The sequence below is a fragment of the Protopterus annectens genome, chromosome 9.part0, assembly GCF_019279795.1.
Source record: "Protopterus annectens isolate FY-2018-M chromosome 9.part0, PAN1.0, whole genome shotgun sequence".
Taxonomy (NCBI): domain Eukaryota; kingdom Metazoa; phylum Chordata; order Ceratodontiformes; family Protopteridae; genus Protopterus; species Protopterus annectens.
The window spans coordinates 1,945,138,837-1,945,156,742 of NC_056743.1; the positions used below are offsets into that span (position 1 = coordinate 1,945,138,837).

At 44.4% G+C, this 17,906-nt stretch overlaps 1 protein-coding gene across 1 annotated transcript in view; it reads right to left on the reverse strand.

The window, feature by feature from the left end:
• The window catches only part of TNPO2 (transportin 2), a gene marked incomplete in the record, with an annotated part of 2,382,582 nt that overhangs the window by 404,743 nt on the left and 1,959,933 nt on the right, over positions 1-17,906 (reverse strand). Inside the window, 1 exon segment of the mRNA XM_044084755.1 lies at positions 4,105-4,204. Coding sequence (XP_043940690.1) covers positions 4,105-4,204 — 100 coding nt within the window.

Consider the following 17,906-nt stretch of genomic DNA (forward strand, 5'->3'; position numbering starts at 1 on the left):
TAGGCCCCTGAGAAACAGTTTCTGGGTCTGCCCTAGGACTCTTAAAAAGATACTTGTGAGCTTCAGGCACCCTATAATATCTATCTGGTTTAACTGGGGCAGGAGGCAAAGAATCAGGATTCAGGGAAGCCTCTGCAAAAACATCTTCCACCACATCCAGAACAGGAGGTATAGCTAAAGGCCTATGCTGGGGTAAAAACAAAAATTCCCTAAGCCTCTTCCTGGAATCAGAGAAATCTTGGCCTTCCCATTTAAAATGCTCCCTCATGGAATGAAGAGTCTCTGAAAAGAGAAATCCTCAGGAGGAGAAGCCGAAGGAGTAGAATCATCCACATCAGAATCAGAATAAGGAGGACACTCCTGCAAGTCTTCAGCCGAAGACTCAGAAGCCTCCGAACACTGCTCAAAACTCTCAAGCTCAGGTTCCACCCTAGGCCTCTTATCAGGAGGGGGCATAGAACCTCTAATCATAGTAATCAAATCTTCTGCCATTTTAAGCATATGTTTCTTAGGCAAAGATCCTGAAGAAGTAGGAGAGACCCCCACTGAAGATAAACCTGGCCTGCCTCTCAAAGAAGCCTTGGAAACAGAAGGGGAGGGTCTAACCACCTTAGGAAGAGAGGGGAGAACAGCCACCTGAGAAGCCCCTTCAGCCTGGCCTACCTCCTGAGAAGACACATCTTGTAACAGTAAAGTCTCTCCCTGAGACTCCAAAGAAACTTCTGGCAGAACCTCCGGCTCCACTGAGCCTTCTAAAGAACCGACGTCCGTGACTGACTGTTCTTCCATCCTAGGCTTTACTGCTTTGTCCTTGCGCTTTTTGAATGAAGCGGGCCGGAGCATCCGGCGGCATTTTATAATTACAACGCTTCCCAAAACTAACCTGGCACAGTCTAACCTTGTCTTTATAGTGCGTTTGTTAAATCTAGCACAAGAGCCACATCCAACAACGTCGTGCTCAGGCCCTAAACAAGGTATACACAAGGTATGGTAATCCCTATGAGGTATCTGTTTCCCACAAGAAATACAGTTATTCACTTTTTCTGACATGCGGTTAAATACTGAGGCAAGAAAAAACAAAATATTCCCAACGGGTACTTAGCCAACTTTGATTCGGTCTGAAACTCCGACTTCAGAAAATTTCAGAATGCCAACCTGCACTCGCAAAACTGCTTCTGCATCGGACCATGCGGCAAAAGACTGAGGATATGGCGCCGGTCATGCGCATTTGTACCCTGACGCCCTTCGTCAGACTAATGCGCCTGACCGACGCCAGCCATATACTTTGGTATTCGGGCCGACTGGGACAGCGGACTACCCAAGTGTTAGGACTGCAGCAATGTGGTATGAAGAACATCAATTGTTTCCAGACTGTGGCAATGTTGTGTCCAGACACTTTTTAGGTACCATTGAATTTTCCTCATATACAGTCTTGCATATGGAATTAGTAAGATGCAGGATGCCATGAAGCCCAAAGCCTGCAGATTTTTTTTTTGCAGATAACTGGGCCTTTGTTGCCATTTCCTTGAAATAGGTAGTCAGTTGCCTTTGTTTGTCTGGAGTGAGATAAGCCATCTGGGCAGATGTATTTAAGCTTGCACCCAGGAATATTATCTCTTGAGAGGGTACTAGTTTTGATATCTTTTTGTTGACTGTGTACCTTAGGCATGTTAAAAGTCTTATCACAAACGTCAGATGTTGTAGTAGAATGTCCTTGTTCTCTGCTTGTATGAGGCAGTTGTCCAAGTAAGGATATATTTGTATTCCTCTTTGTCTGCAGTAAGCAATTACTGGTGCCAGGCACTTTGTGAAGACCCTGGACGCAGTAGATAAGCCAAAGGGCAGTGCAGAGAATTGGTAATGCTTTGAATCTGAGGCATCTTCTGCATAACTGTCTGATTGGGACATGCAGGTATGCCTCTTTTAGGTCTAAAGTCACAAGCCAAGCCTTGCTGCCCAGCATGGGCAGAAGCTGCTGTAAGGTCAACATCTTGAATTTTGGTATATCCAGGAAAGTGTTTAGAATAGATAGGTCCATGCTTTGTCCTTTCTGGGTACCAAGAATAGTCTTGAGTAAAATCCTTGTCCCTGCTCTTGCTGTGGCACTTGTTGAATAGCCCTAGTGTCCATGAGAGCTGCGACATGTTTTTCAGCCTCTGCCCATTGATTTTTTGGCAGGTCTGGCCAACCGTTTACCCTTGTCAAGGTATGGAAATGAAACTTGTAGCCTTGTGACACTGTCTAGAACCCATTTGTCTTGGGTTATACTGTGCCAATTTTGAGAAAAAGTGCTAGTTTTCCCCCTAAGGGTGCTGTCAGAGGATAAGTGCTTGGTGCAGGCAAGGGTAAGTAATTGGGACACTTTCCTGCATGACTGTGCTTTGTCTTCTCCACCTTTGGAGGTAGAAGCACTCCACTGCTTAGACCTGTAGGATCCTTGTGGCTTAGATCTGCCTCTAGGGTCTCCGGATCTGCCTCCCTTTGAGGTCAGTCTGCGACTGAAAAGGACCAGTACTTTGTAGGCCAGTATCTGAATCTAGGTGGCTGTACCTGTAAGAAATCATTGACAGTTTGCATAGATTTAGCTTTGTCCTCAATTTTCTTTAGCACCTCTTCTGCCTTAACACCAAACAAGGTATCATGTTGTAAAGGAGCATCTAATAATTTTGCTTTAACATGGTCAGGCAGACTTTGTTCCTTTAACCAAGCATGCCTCTTAATGACAGAACCTGTAGCAGCAGCCCTGCAGGAGGCCTCCAGAGAATCAAACCCACATTGCAAAGTATGCTTTCCAACTTGTTCAGCTGCATGCAATAAATCCTGAATTTCTTTGTTTTCTGCACATTCAGAAATTGCCATCATTTTCTGTTTAAGCAGTGTCATGATATATTGTGATATCTGAGCATATGAAACTGGCAATTTAAGGCCCTTATAGCCAAAGTATCAGATGTGTAAATCTTTTTGCCCCATCTATCCAGTGCCCTAGAATCCCTGTCAGAGGGGGTAGGGTTTTTTGCAGTAGAAGCCTTGACCCCTTTTGGACCCTGAGAAATAGTTTCTAGGTCTGCAGTAGGGTTTTTGAAAAGGAATTTATGAGAGTCAGGGACCCTGTAGTATCTGTCTGGCTTAATAGGAGCTGGAGGTAGAGAGTCAGGGGTCAGACTAGACTCAGAGAACACATCATCTACAATGTCCAACACAGGCGGAATAGCTAGAGGCCTGTGTTGAGGTAGTAAAAGTTGTAAAAGTGTCTGAGCCTTTTCTTAGATTCTGAAAAATGTTGGCTCTCCCAGTGGAAGTGCTCCCTCATGGTATGCAAGGTTTCCCCAAAAGAGTAGTCCTCAGGAGGAGAAGCTGAAGGAATTGATTCCTCAGCATCAGAATCCTCATTGGGGGGAGAATATTCCTGATCAGAAGAAATGGAAACCTGATCTGAAGATTCATAGTCTGTCTCTTGCCTAGGCCTCTTATCAGGAGGGGGATGGGAACCCCTGATCAAGTCTTCAATGACTGCAACAGTGAAACACGAAGAACATCATGGACTTATCCTGGGAGTTTCTCTATATTGGTGGTGATGTGACTACTTAAAGAGCACATCAAATGACAATAGCCAGAAAAAAGAGTCACCTAGTGGTAGGATGTGCAAATTACAAAATCCTTCTGAAAATGCTCAGGTCCAGACTTCCTTTACAGCATTCCAGAGTTGCTATAAATTTCCAAAATGCCACAGAAGAAATGGTCAACTGTAATCACTGAAAGATGCTACTACTAAAAAGATGTGAACCCAAAAGTTCATCCTTTCTACCTTTTCTAAAAGCCTTCAATAATGGCAGAGTAACCACTGCTTACTGTTACAATTACAGTGCAAGCAATGGTTCAGCTCTGACATTTCCACTCTGTCTGCGAGTGTGACTGCGGAGGAGGCAAACCCTTACCAGGCAAAAACATGTTATTTTCTCACTGAAGCTGAACTGGTCATCTTGGATCACAGCTTCATGTCATAACAGTTTTATTGCTGTGAGAAAGCCATGATCTAAGGTACAACTGGTTTTCACAACATCCACCTCTTCTTTACTTCAATCACAGAATGATCACTAAGTTTACCTGCACAACACCACCTGGATTCACACCAATCATCATACAGATTCCTCGGAAAGCAGAGTCTTTTTCTTCATTGTCTCTGATATTCCTTAATGATGTACACCTGAAAGCAAGTATAAAAACACGGTTTAAATTTTCTGAAACCAAAATGACCAATCAAAGCCCATGAACAGAACAGACTCCGTATAAAACTCTACTAGTCAATAAAATGTAGTGGAAAGTCTGAATAAAATCTCACACTGATTTTTCATTTCAGGAAAGCTTTACTTTTGTCAGCTAATCACATAATAGCCCAAGCTGTATGTGACGAAGCATACGAAGGACCACAATAATCTGGAACAGAATGTACAGACCAGTTCAGTAAGGCTGCATAACAGCAACAGACATCTATCAATAAAATTAAAACTCTCAAGCAATAGCAATGCGTGAAAAATCTTCAACCATGAAACTGCCCATAAATGCTAATGCAAGCAAGCTAGTGGAAAAAGAATAGTTGTGTAAAATCTTACCATAATCACAGATGCCATTCTCTTCCATGTTTCAGTACTCTTACTGTGGGATCCTCCGCCTCAGGCGACCCGAATGTCAGCTCCTATACAAAAGCTTAAGCCTGGTTGATGTTGATGCGTGGGACGTCACACGTAGGGCCATAAACCAGGGGCGTAAAATGTGACGTCTGCAAGTATATACATCATGACTAACTGTCCAGTCGGACAGCAGCCTAGGACATGCCAAAAGATGACCTAGAGACTGGTGAAATGCCAAAGACTGCCCAAAAAGGCCCTGGTGTAGGTAAGGGTTCTGTGATGGTTGACAGACATGTAGTGTGTTAGGGGGACAGGAGGGTGGGGAGGAATACTGCAACATGGAAGAGAAGGACATCTATGGTTGCGTTAAGATTTTACACAACTTTTCTAGGTCCTATTCTCATGTTGCAGTATTCTTAATGTGGGAAAGTACCAGAGCTTAGGAAGAAGGGTGGAGGTAGCAGATTCCAGAAACCCCTGCAGGATTGCCCTAGCTAAGCATGCGCTGGAGATATGGTACAATTTGTAATGTTTTGTAAAGGTATGTACAAGCAGAGCAGGTAGCAGCATCCAGCATGGAAGCTGTGTCCAGGCCCTTGAAAAAGGCCTTGGAAGAGGCTACTGCTGTAGTAGTGTGTGCCCCGATCCCCAGATGCAAGTCCTTTCTGTGGTAGGGAGTAGCAGAAGCAGATAGTTTTAAGGATCTAACAGGAGATAGTCTATCTGGAGAATGCCTTACCCAGGGCTCTGGGATGGAAGGAAACAAGAAGTTAGATTTTCTAATGGACTTGGTTTTGTCCAGATAAAAAGTACACTTGTGTACACTTTACCATAAATGTAGATGTTAGAGTGTATTCACTGTTGCAGTCATTACATTTGGGTACTCTGCTTGCAGGTTGCCCTCAGTCGGCCTGATTAACAAAGTCTTGGGTCCTGCGTCAGTTGCTGTCCCTTCTACCCTGACATCAGGGGTATAAAACATGCAGCAGATGCCATTACATCAGTTTTTTTCTTGCCCCAGATGTCAGGTGCCCCCCTAATGGGAAGCAATTAAACATAAATGCACAAAAATATACCTCCAACAAAAAAGCAAATACACCAAAAAGGCTTTTAAGCACAGTAAAGGAAAGTAGAGGTATAGCCAAAAGAAGTTAGGGGGTTGGAGGGAGGGTAACCAAAACTGCAACAGTGAATACACTGAAACATCTGCATTTATGTTAAGTGTACACAACTGTACTATGTTCTTCGTGTTTCACTGTTGCAGTCATTACATTTGGGTAGATTCCCAAAGCTATGGTTGGGGAGGAGGAATTTAGATAGCATTAGGGCCAGCAATAAGGCCCTGCAAGACTGCAGTGGCAAAGCCAGCTCTGGATTTACAGAAAATTGGCAAATGATGCTTGGTGAAAGTATGTACAGAACTCCAGATAGCAGCTTCTAGGATGTCCCTGGTAGGGACGCCTCTGAGAAAGGCTGTAGAGATAGATGCAGCCCTGGTGGAGTGAGGTCTGATCCCCCTGGGGGGTAGGTTTTCCATGGTGATTATAGCAGAAATGAATGCAATGGCTTATCCATTTAGAAATGGTTTGCTTTGAAATAGTCTTCCCCTCTGCCCCTGCAGCAAATGCTACCAACAGTTCAGATTTCCTTGTAGGCTTAGTCCTGTCCAAGTAGAATCTAAGTTGTCTGTGCACATCTAAGGAATGCAGTATCCATTCCCTTTTATTCTGTGGATTGGGAAAGAAGGTTGGCAAATGAATAGACTGATTAAGTGCCACACTAGATACCACCTTGGGCATGAAGGATGGATTGGTTCTGAGTGACACCCTGTCCGCATGAAAGATGATGAAAGGCTCTGCTGCCATAAGGGCCTGTAATTCAGATACCCTTCTAGCTGAAGTGATTGCTAAAAGGAAAGCTGTTTTCCAAGAAAGAAATTTTAAGTCTGCAGTAGCAGCTGGCTCGAAAGGAGGTAGAGCCAGTTTCTCCAAGACAAAGATAATGTCCCAGACTGAGGTTGGAGCTCTCCTGGGTGGTCTCAAATTTTTGGTCCCTCTGAGGAACTGCTTGAGCAGTGGATGAGAGAAGAGGGGAGGTTTTGTGGTATAACGAGCTGAAATGGCTAAGGCGTGGATTTTAATGGAGGAAAAAGACAGGCCCTTGTGAAGCATCTCAGTTAAGTAATGTAAAATCTGCAGTAAATTGGGCGCTGCTGTGCTCATCCCTTGAGATTGGTTCCAGGCACAGAATCTTTGCATTTTTCAGCAAAAGATTTTCTAGTACTAGGCCTCCTTGCCTCTAAAGTGATATCCATCACAGGTTTGCTGAGGGATGGTAAAGTAGAAATTGAGTAATTAGCCAGGCTGCAAGGTTCAGTGTTGGTAGCTGAGGGTGCAGAATCTGGTTTTCCTGCTGAGACAGCACGGAAGGAGTCTGAGGCAGGTGCCATGGAGATAACAGTGACACACTGCGCAGGAGGGGGTACACCAGTGTTGGCTCAGACAGTCTGGAGCAATCAAAATCATCCTTGATTTGTCCTGTTTGACTTTTAGTAGTACTTTGCAGAGCAGAGGGGGGAAGGCATAGACTGATAGTTTTTTCCAGCTGAAGGACAGAGAATCCACTTTCCAGGCTTGTTTGTGGGGAGTCCTTGAGCAAAATTTGTCCAATTGGAAGTTATGGGGAGAGGCAAACAGGTCTATATTGAGGCGTCCCCATTTGCTTGTCAACATGTTGAAAATCCTTGGTTCCAGTTTCCACGCATGTGGGTCCATGAGGTTTCTGCTTAGTCTGTCTGCTAGTGTATTTAATTTTCCTGGCAGGAATTGAGCTTGTAGGTGCACCTGGTAGCTCAAAGCTGTTTTTCACAATGCCATGGCTAGTCTGAAGAGGGGGTACGAATGTGTACCCCCCTGCTTGTTTATGCACCACATAACAGTGGTGTTGTCCGTCTTTACCATTAGTTGTCCTGGAAGAATGTGGTCCTTGAAGGCTGTCAGAGCATTCTGTACAGCTAACATTTCTTTTTGACTGATATGCAGGTGCATTTGACTTGGGTTCCATTTGCCCAGAATGCACTTCCCTGCCAGGTGAGCCCCCCATGCATAGTCTGATGCATCTGTTAGGGTTTGGGCGGCAGGGGGTGGTGTGAAAGGTAGTCCCTTGTTTTGGTGGCAGGCCTCTGCCCACCAAAGGAACTCTAGGCGTAGGCAAGGTATGATAGGAATCATTGTTTCTAGGTTTTGGGAATATTGACACCATAGATTTTTTAGATACCACTGTAGTTTCATCATATGCAGTCTTGCATATAAAATTAGAAGAATGCAGGAGGCCATGAACCCCAATGCTTGCAGTATTTGTTTTGCAGATAGCAGGGTTTTTGTGGCCATTTGTTTGAAGTTGTCAAATGAATTTGCTTTTCTGGCGTGAGGTAAGCCATCTGGGAAGTTGTATTCAAGCTTGCACCCTGGAATATATTTTGTTGACAGGGTACCAGTTGTGATTTCTTTTCGTTTATGGTGTACCCCAGACAAGTTAGAACCCTTTTTACAAAGGCCAGATGATTCAAAAGTATGTCCTGGCTTTCTGCCTGAATTAGATAATCGTCCAGGTATGGGTATATTTGAATATTTCTTTGCCAGCAAAACGCAATAACTGGAGCTAGGCACTTTGGCTTATCTACTGCGCCCAGGGTATTCACAAAGGGCAGTACAGAAAACTGATAGTGTGGGCTGTCTGCTATGAGGTGTAGGTATCTTCTGCAAGATTCCCTGATTGGGATGTGCAGGTATGCTTCTTTTAAATCTAGTGTTGCCAACCAGGCATCTCTGCCTAGCACAGGAAGTAATTGAAGAGTCAGCATCTTGAATTTTGCAATTTCCAAAAAGGTGTTTAGAGTAGACAGGTCCAGGATAGGATGCCATGAACTGTCTTTTCTGGGTACCAGGAAAAGTCTCCAGTAGAAACCTTGTCCAGTTTCCTCTTCTAGTACCAGTTGAATAGCCCCCTGGCTTGAGAGAACGTACTTGTTTTTGTGCCTCTGCCCACTGATTTGGGGGTAGGTTCGGCCATCCATTTGGTGTTGGCAATGTGTGGAAGTGAAATCTGTATCCCTGGGACACTACATTTAAAACCCATTTGTCCTGGGTAATGAGTTCCCAATTCTTTGCATGAAGAGCAATCTTTCCCCCCAAAGGGGCAGTCAGATAAGTGCTTGGAAATTTTAAAAGGAAGTTATTGAGACAGTTTACCATGGGGGGAGTCTTATTATTCCCAGACTTGGAAGTGGAGGACCCCACTGCTTAGTTCTGAGAGTCCCCTGGGACTGAAACCTGGGGGTTTTGCTGTGTCTGGGTTTGGCTTAAGACCTGGAAGGGGTGGGAAAGGACCAATTTTTAGAGGGCCATTGCCTACTAAAATCTAGGAGGCTGAACTTGTAAGAAATCTAACAGTTTGCAAAGATTTAGCTTAATCTTCCATCTTAAGAACTTCCTCAGCCTCGTTCCCAAACATGCAGCCTGGATTTAAAGGAGCATCCAACAATTTAGCTTTAACATGATCAGGCAAAGATTGTTCCTTAAGCCAAGCATGCCTTCTGAGCACAGACCCAGTAATAGCAGCCCTGCAAGAGGCCTCTAATGAATCAAAATCACATCACAAAGTACATTTTCCAACTTGTTCGGCAGAATGCATTAAATCCTTAATTCTTTATTTTCCACACAGTCAGGAATCATCATTTTCTGTTTAAGCAGCCCAATAACATGTTGCTGATATTTTAACATATGAAACTGGCAGTTTAAAGCCCTACTGGCCTAGGTTGCAGAAGTGTAAACCTTCTTACCCCATCTATCCAGCGCCCTGGAGTCGCTATCAGAAGGGGTAGTATTTTAAGCAGTAAAAGCCTTAATGCCCTTAGGCCCATGTGAAAGAGTCCCTGGATCTGCAATAGGATTTCTGAAAAGGAACTTGTGGGACTAGGGGACCTTGTAGCATCTGGTCAGGTTTTCTGGGAGCAGGGGCAGGGAATCAGGGGCCAAACTAGATTCTGAGAAAGCACCATCAACAATGTCCAGTACAGGAAGAATAGCTAAAGGCCTATGCTGAGGTAGAAGGAAATCCCCAAGTTCCTTTTTTGAATCAGAGTAATCCTGGCTTTCCCAGTGGAAATAGGGAGCAAGATTTCCCCAAAAGAAAAATCCTCATGAGGGGAAGCAGAGGGAATAGAGTCCTCTGCATAAGAATCCTCATAAGTAGGCAAGGACAAATCCAGATCATCAGAAGAGTCAAAAAAGCAGAATCCTGATCAGAAGATTCATAATCAACCTCAGTCCTAGGCCTCTTAGAAAGGGGGGGGGGGTGGCTACCCATGACTAGAGTTATTACATCTTCAGCCATTCTTATTTGTTTTTTAGGCATAGAAGCCTGAGCATGTGGCTGGGGAGTCATTTTTTTTAGATATGGATAGAGATTTAGGGCTAACTAATGTAGGAGGTGTCGATTTAATATGCAAGTCCGTAGGCCTGAATACACCCTCAGAAGCCGGTGCCTGCACAGCGGCTCCATACCCATCCAAGTTAGAGACATCCGCAGGTTCCATAGTTGAAGCATCTCACGGCATACCGGACTCTGAATGGGTCTCAGTAGAGGCCTGCGAATCAGAAGTAGCCGGTATCAGGAGCTGCCAAAGCGCCTCACTGTGTACCCGTGAACAGGCAAACTGGCTCAGAAGAAGCGTCGTTGGCAGTTTTAGACCTCGGTGGGCTGTCTTTATCTTTGTGTTTTTTCGGTATCGCGGTAGTCGGATGGCTAACCGACATTTCTGGATAATTAAACAGAGAACCGAAATACTTAGAGGCAAAAATATACCGACGACGGATAGTGTGCTGCTTAAATAAAGCACAAAACCGACAACAAGGTACGTCGTGGTCAGGGCCTAGGCAAGGAAATCAGTACAATTGAAAATCTTTGTGAGGTATTTGTTTTCCACAAGTAATCTAACTTTTACTGACATTTGTACGGAGCAAGAAAAAGTTTCCCCAATAGGGTATTTGAAGACTTCGGTTCTGAAACTCGAAACCGAAAATTTCAGGAGTCGGCCGACCAGCACTTGCAAACTGCTTCTGCTTCGGGCACCGCACGGCAAGAAAGACTGATGTAATGGCGTCGGCTGCATGTTTTATACCCCTGATGACTTGATGTCATGGAAGGGATAGCAACCACGCAGGACCCAAGACTTTGTTAATCAGGCCGACTGAGGGCAACCTGCAAGCAGATTACCCCAATGTAATGACTGCAACAGTGAAACACGAAGAATATTCTTAATTGCCTGTGAACATCCAAGGAATGCAGAATTCTCTCTGCGTTTTTGGGGGAGGAGGAAAAGGTGGGTAGATGGATGGACTGATTCAATGATAGCTTGTTGACCACTTTAGGCAAGGAGTGGTTGGTGCACAGGGACACCGTCTTTGTGGAAAATAGTGTATGGAGGGCATGCCAAGAGTGCCTGTAACTCTGATACCCTTCTAGCTGAGGTGAAGGCTACTAGTAAAATTGTTTTCCATGTATACATCTGGAGGAATGCTGAACTGGCTGGTTCAAATTGGGCCAAGTGAGTTTTTCCAGGACATAGTTTAGGTCCCAGGGTGGTGGGGTAGGCTTTCTGGGTTGTCTGCTTTTGAGCTCACATACAAGTTGAGACTAAAGGGACATCTGCTAAAAGAGGGTCCTTATGTCTTTGGAGATGACATTTGGAGAATCTCAACCATTTAGAAATGTAGGATCTCTTTGCATTAGGTTTCCTGGCCTCCTGCAGAACAGAAAGCAAGTCCTCTGTATAGCGGTGTATGAAGGGTATTAAAAGTTTAATCACCCAGAGAGTTAAACTCAGCATCTCTAGGTGAAGATGGATAACAGTTCCCTTCTGCTGTGTGAGTCAGTCCACCTTGTGAGGTAACTTGGGGTGATTGCCCTTGGCAAGAGATTGTAGAAGGGGGAACCACAATGCTGCTTTGGCCAGTACAGAGTCACCAAAATTTTTGGCATGTCCCTCCTGATTTTTAGGACTTTCTGAATGAGAGGGAATGGGGGGGAAAGAAGTACAGAAACAAGAAGTTATGTAATCACCATAAGGTTCGATTTATGTAGTCTATCTTGCCTTACATTGTTACCCGTGGGTTCGGAGCTGAACCTCGGCTTCGACTTGGCCATACTCTAGCTCGAAGTCTTCAATTGGTTCGTGGCTAAGAGGTATCCCGTCATGAAACAGGTCTATTCCCCAGATCTTGTTTGCTGCAAGCTCAACACGTACACACTGAGAACAACCACCCCAACAGAAAGGACTACGGACACCTAGAGACAATACCCCAGGTCCTCCAGGAGGGGGAAGGAGGGAGGGTTAGTAAGACTAAGGTGAAATGTACTACATACATCGAATGTTACGGTGAGTACATAACTTCTTGACGTTATGTAGTCCAACCTCTACTTCATTCTTACCCGTGGGACAGCATCCCTAGCATGTAGATCTTGGGTGGCTCAGTGAAAAATACTCTAGCACAGTGGAACCAAAGGAAGATCTGCCTCTAGAGACTAGATCTAGTTTGTATTGACTAATAAAGGTATGAGGCAAAGCCCATGTTGCTGCAGCACAATCATCCATGGACATACTAGCCTGAAACGCAGTTGAGGTAGCCACAGATCGTATAGAATGAGCCTTCACTTTAAAGAGTAATTCTCTGCCACTGGAAGCATAAATAAATGAGATGCGAGATCCAGCGAGAAAAGGTTACCTTAAAAACAGGAACCCCAAGTCTAGAGTCTGAAGAGACAAACATTTTTGATCTGATTTCCTGAAATATTTTGTCCTATGTAAACAAACACAATGGTCTATGAACATCTAGCTGATGAAACAAATTCTGCCATGTTAGAGAATTCAGGAAAAAACACAGGCAACTCAATGGATTGGTTGATATTGACAACAGAGGCAACCTTTGGAACAAAAGAAGGGTTGGTTAAGGAAACCCTATCTTTGTGAAACCCCAAATAAGGTGGCCTAATCGATGATGCTTGGAGTTCAGAGACCTGCCTAGCTGAAGTTATGGCTACCAAGAATACGGTCTTCCATGACAAGAATTTAATGTTACACGTAGCTGCGGGCTCAAAGGGAGTTGAAGTGAGCTTCTGTAGTACAAAATAGAGGTCTCATGGCACCACCGGATCAAAGACTGGAGGTCAGAGTAACAATGTCCCTCTCAGAAAAGCCCTACAAAGCCTATGAGTCATAATGTTGGGCTGATTAGCAACGTGAAAGGTAGAAATCACTGCCAATTGTACTTTAATGGTTGCTGCAGCTGAACCCTGAATGAATAGTTGAGAAAAATTCCAATATTGCCGAAAGTACAGTTTTGTACCTACCATAAATGTAGATGTTCGAGTGCCAATACAGCTGCAGTCATAACAGATGGGTTCTCCTGCCATCAGGCGGGTCCTCGGTCGGCCGAATTCCAAAGTCTAGGTCCGGCGTCGGTTGTCATCGCTTCTTCTCCGACGTAAGTGCGACAGGGGTATGAAAGAACCAGCCGACGCAATTTTCTTCAGTTTTTCTTGCCCCAGATGTCAGGTGCCCCCAGAAGGAAGGCAATACATAAATTATGTAATAATGCAATGCAATATAATCAAAGACCAGTAGTTGCAAGCAAATACACCATAAAAGAAGACCCCTAGAGGGGAAGGAATGAGGGAAACCTGGACTGCAGCTGTATTAGCACTCGAACATCTACATTTATGGTAGGTACAAAACTGTACTATGTTCATCGTGCATACAGCTGCAGTCATAACAGATGGGTAGAATCCCAAAGCTAAGAAAGGGGTGGTAGGCACTAGGTGGAGCTAGGAGGAGCCAAAATGCCCTGCAAGACTGCAGTGGCAAAGCCTGCTCTAGATTTGGAGTATAATGGTAGGTTGTAGTGCTCAGAGAAGGTATGCACAGAACTCCAAGTGGCTGCTTCTAAAATATCCTTGGTAGGAACTCCTCTGAGGAAGGCTGCAGAGGTGGCTGTGGCCCTGGTAGAATGAGTTCTAATGCCTGTAGGTACAGTTTGCCATGAAAGGAATAGCAAAAGCGTATGCAGTGGGCTATCCATTTTGAGATTGTCTGTTTGGATATTGACTTTCCTTGAACTCCTACCGCATAGGCCACAAAAAGCTGTTCTGATTTTCTGAAAGGTTTTGTTCTGTCCAAATAATAACGCAGTTGTCTGTGGATGTCCAAGGAATGCAGTAATCTCTCCCCTTTGTTTTGAGGATTAGGATAAAAAGTAGGTAAATGTATGGCCTGATTTAAAGCTACCCTGGATACCACTTTAGGCATAAAGGACGGGTTGGTACGTAATGAAACTCTGTCCTGATGGAAGATAAAAGGCTGGAAAGCCATAAGAGCCTGTAGTTCTGAAACTCTACGAGCTGAAGTGATAGCCAGAAGGAAAGCTGTTTTCCAGGACAAATATTGTAAATCTGATGCGGCAGCTGGCTCAAAAGGAGGCAAAGTCAGTTTTTCCAGAATTAAATTAAGATCCCAAGCAGGTATTGGTAGTTTTCTTGGAGGTCTTAAATTCTTAGCCCCTCTGAGGAACTGTCTTAGAGGGTGAGAGAATAAAGGTGGATCAGTGTTGTATTCTGCAGAAATGGCTGAGGCATGGATTTTGATGGAGGAGAACGAAAGTCCATTGCTTAGTAGTTCAGTCAAATATTGTAGTATTTGACGTAAATTCAGTTTTCCAGGGCACTGGCCCTTTTTCTCATTCCAAACACAAAAACGTTTCCATTTTGCAGAGTAAGCTTTTCTAGTTGATGGCCTTCTGGCCTCCAAAATGACATCCTGCACCTCCTTGGAGAGCAGGGCCTGCTGTGATGCTAAGGAATCTTCCATGCGGCTAGATTGAGTGTTTTCAGCTGACTGTGAAGAGATTTGAAGCTGTGCTGAGTCAGAAGAAGAGGCATGAGAGGCAGGGTCCATGGTGGGGAATGCGTCAGGCTCCTCAGGAGTGGGTACCAGTGTTGCCTTGGCCAGTCCGGAGCAATGAGGATCATCTTTGGTCTGTCTGCTCTGGTCTTCAATAGGACTTTGGGCAGCAGAGGAAGAGGTGGGAAGGCATAAACTGTCATTGATGTCCAACTGAAAGAGACAGCGTCCACTCTCCAGGCCTTTGGATGGAAGATCCTTGAGCAGAATTTTGTCAATTGATGGTTTTTGTGGGAGGCAAAGAGATCTATGTCTGGCCTTCCCCATTCTTGGGTTATTTCTGTAAAAACTTCTGGATGCAACTTCCATTCGTGTGGATCTGTCATATTCCTGCTTAGGTTGTCTGCCAGCGTGTTTTCCTTGCCTGGCAAGTACTGTGCTTGTAGTTCCATTTGTAAGTCCATGGCCATGTTCCAAAAAGACATGGCCAGTCTGCATAGGGGATAAGAATGTGTTCCTCCCTGCTTGTTTATGTACCACATAACTGTGGTGTTGTCTGTTCTTATCAGTAGCTGGCCTGGTTGTAGAAGGTCCTTGAAAGCTGTAATAGCATTTATCACTGCTAGCATGTCTTTTTGATTGATGTGAAGGTGCTTTTCTTTTTGGGTCCATTTGCCCTGAATGCACCGGTCTGTCATGTGCGCCCCCCAGGCATAGTCCGAGGCGTCTGTTGTGATGACTTGATTTGCTTGAGGCTTGCTGAATGGAAGACCTGTGTTTGACATGCTTGAGCCCACCACAGAAATTCCTTTTGCAGACATGGAATTAGTGGTATTATTGTTTCCAAACTGTAGCTGTGTTGAGACCATATGTTTTTTAGGTACCATTGTAGTTTTCTCATATGCAGCTTTGCACATGGGATTAGTAAGATGCAAGATGCCATGAATCCCAGAGCCTGCAGGATTTTCCTTGCAGTCAGCCTGGTGCAATTTGCCAGTGTTCTGAAATATTGAATTAGTTGCCCCTGCTTCTCTGGCGTGAGGTAGGCCATCTGGGTGTTTGTGTCCAAATTGGCACCCAGGAAAATTATCTTCCGAGAGGGTATTAGTCTTGATTTCTCTTTGTTGACTGTGTATCCTAGAGAGTTTAATAACATTATTACATAAGCCAGATGTTTCAGAATAATGTGCTTGCTGTCCGCTTGGATCAGGCAGTCGTCCAAATAAGGGTATATTTGTATCCCTTGAAGTCTGCAGTAGGCAATTACTGATGCCAGGCATTTCGTGAATACTCTGGGCGCAGTAGATAAACCAAAGGGCAATACAGAGAATTGATAATGGGTTGAACCTGCAAGAAATCTGAGGTATCTTCTGCAATTTTGTCTGATTGGGACATGCAGGTATGCATCCTTGAGGTCCAGTGTTACCAGCCAAGACTCCTTGCCCAGCATGGGAAGAAGTTGCTGTAGAGTGAGCATCTTGAATTTTGGTACGAGTAGGAATGTGTTTAGGATGGAAAGATCCAAAATAGGTCTCCAATCTTTTCCCTTCCTTGGCACCAGAAATAGCCTGGAATAAAAACCTTGACCTTGTTCGTGCGTAGGTACCTCTTGAATAGCTTTCATGTTTATAAGATCTGAAATTTGCTTTTGTGCCTCTGCCCTTTGATTGCGTGGCAGGTTTGGCATGCCTTTCATTTTTGGAAGGGTATGAAAAAGGAATTTGTAGCCTCTGTTTATAATGTTCAGGATCCATTTGTCCTTTGTGACAATATGCCAATTTTTTTGAGAATAGTGCCAGCTTTCCTCCTAAGGGGGCTGCCATTTGAGACCTGGTTGGCATGCAAAGGGGAAAGTCATTGGTTTTGCTTTCTGAAAGATTGCGAGTTGTCCTCACCACCTCTTTGTGTAGGAGCATGCCATTGTCTGCCTCTGTATGAGCCTTGTGTTTGTCCTCTGCCCCTCGGGTGCCTGTATCTGCCTCTTTGGGGTCTGTCTGTGGCAGGAAAGGACCAGTTTTTAGAAGGCCAATTTCTACTAAAACGTGGGGGTTGAACTTGCAGAAATTCTTTCACAGTTTGCATTGATTTAGCCTTTTCCTCCATTTTCCTTAATACTTCCTCAGCATTTGCCCCAAATAGTACATCCTTTTGAAGAGGGGCATCTAGTAATTTAGCTTTGACATGATCAGGCAAGGCTTGTTCCTTGAGACAGGCATGCCTACGTATGACTGAGCCTGTAACAGCAGCTCTACATGAGGCCTCTAGAGCATCAAAACCACATTGTAAGGTATGTTTACCCACTTGTTCTGCACTATGCATCAAATCCTGCAACTCCATGTCTGGTTGTTCAGGTTGTGACATTTTACTTTTCAACTGAGATAACAGAAACTGTTGGTATTTTAGCATGTGAAAAGTACAGTTTTGTACCTACCATAAATGTAGATGTTCGAAGATCCACATTGCTGCAGTCCTAACACTTGGGTAGTCCGCTGTCCCAGTCGGCCCGAATACCAAAGTATAAGGCTGACGTCGGTCAAGGCGCATTAGTCTGACGTCAGGACGTCAGGGTACAAATGCGCATGACCGACGTCATATCCTCAGTCTTTTCTTGCCCCAGATGTCAGAAGACCCTAAAAAGATAAGACCAAAACCAAAAAACACCAAACACTCCTGTACCAAATATATGTACAATATATACAAATTTACAAAAGTACAACCCCACCCACACAACCACCCCTAAACACAGAGGGGAAGGAGGGAGGGTAAATTGGACTGCAGCAATGTGGATCTTCGAACATCTACATTTATGGTAGGTACAAAACTGTACTATGTTCTTCATCTCACATTGCTGCAGTCCTAACACTTGGGTAGAATCCCAAAGCAGAGGTAAGAGAGGCTGGCAAATCATAAAGAAGCCGGAGCTGTCAACATGCCCTGAAAAATAGCCGTGGCAAAACCAGCCCTAGATTTAGAGTAGAAAAAAGTATGCACTGAACTCCAAGTAGCTGCCTCCAAAATATCCTTAGTTGCCACCCCCCTTAGAAATGCTGTTGAAGTGGCAGTAGCCCTAGTGGAATGAGGCCTAATCCCAGCTGGAATCTCCTTGCCATGATGGGAATAACAAAATGCAATGCAAAACCCAATCCACTTAGAAATAGTTTGTTTTGACACAGGCTTGCCCTGAGAACTCAAAGCAAAAGAAACGAACAACTGCTGAGACTGCCTAAAATCCTTAGTCCTGCTTAAATAATAACGCAACTGCCTGTGTACATCTAAAGTGTGCAAAATCTTTTCCCCCTTATTTTGGGGATCTGCATAAAAAG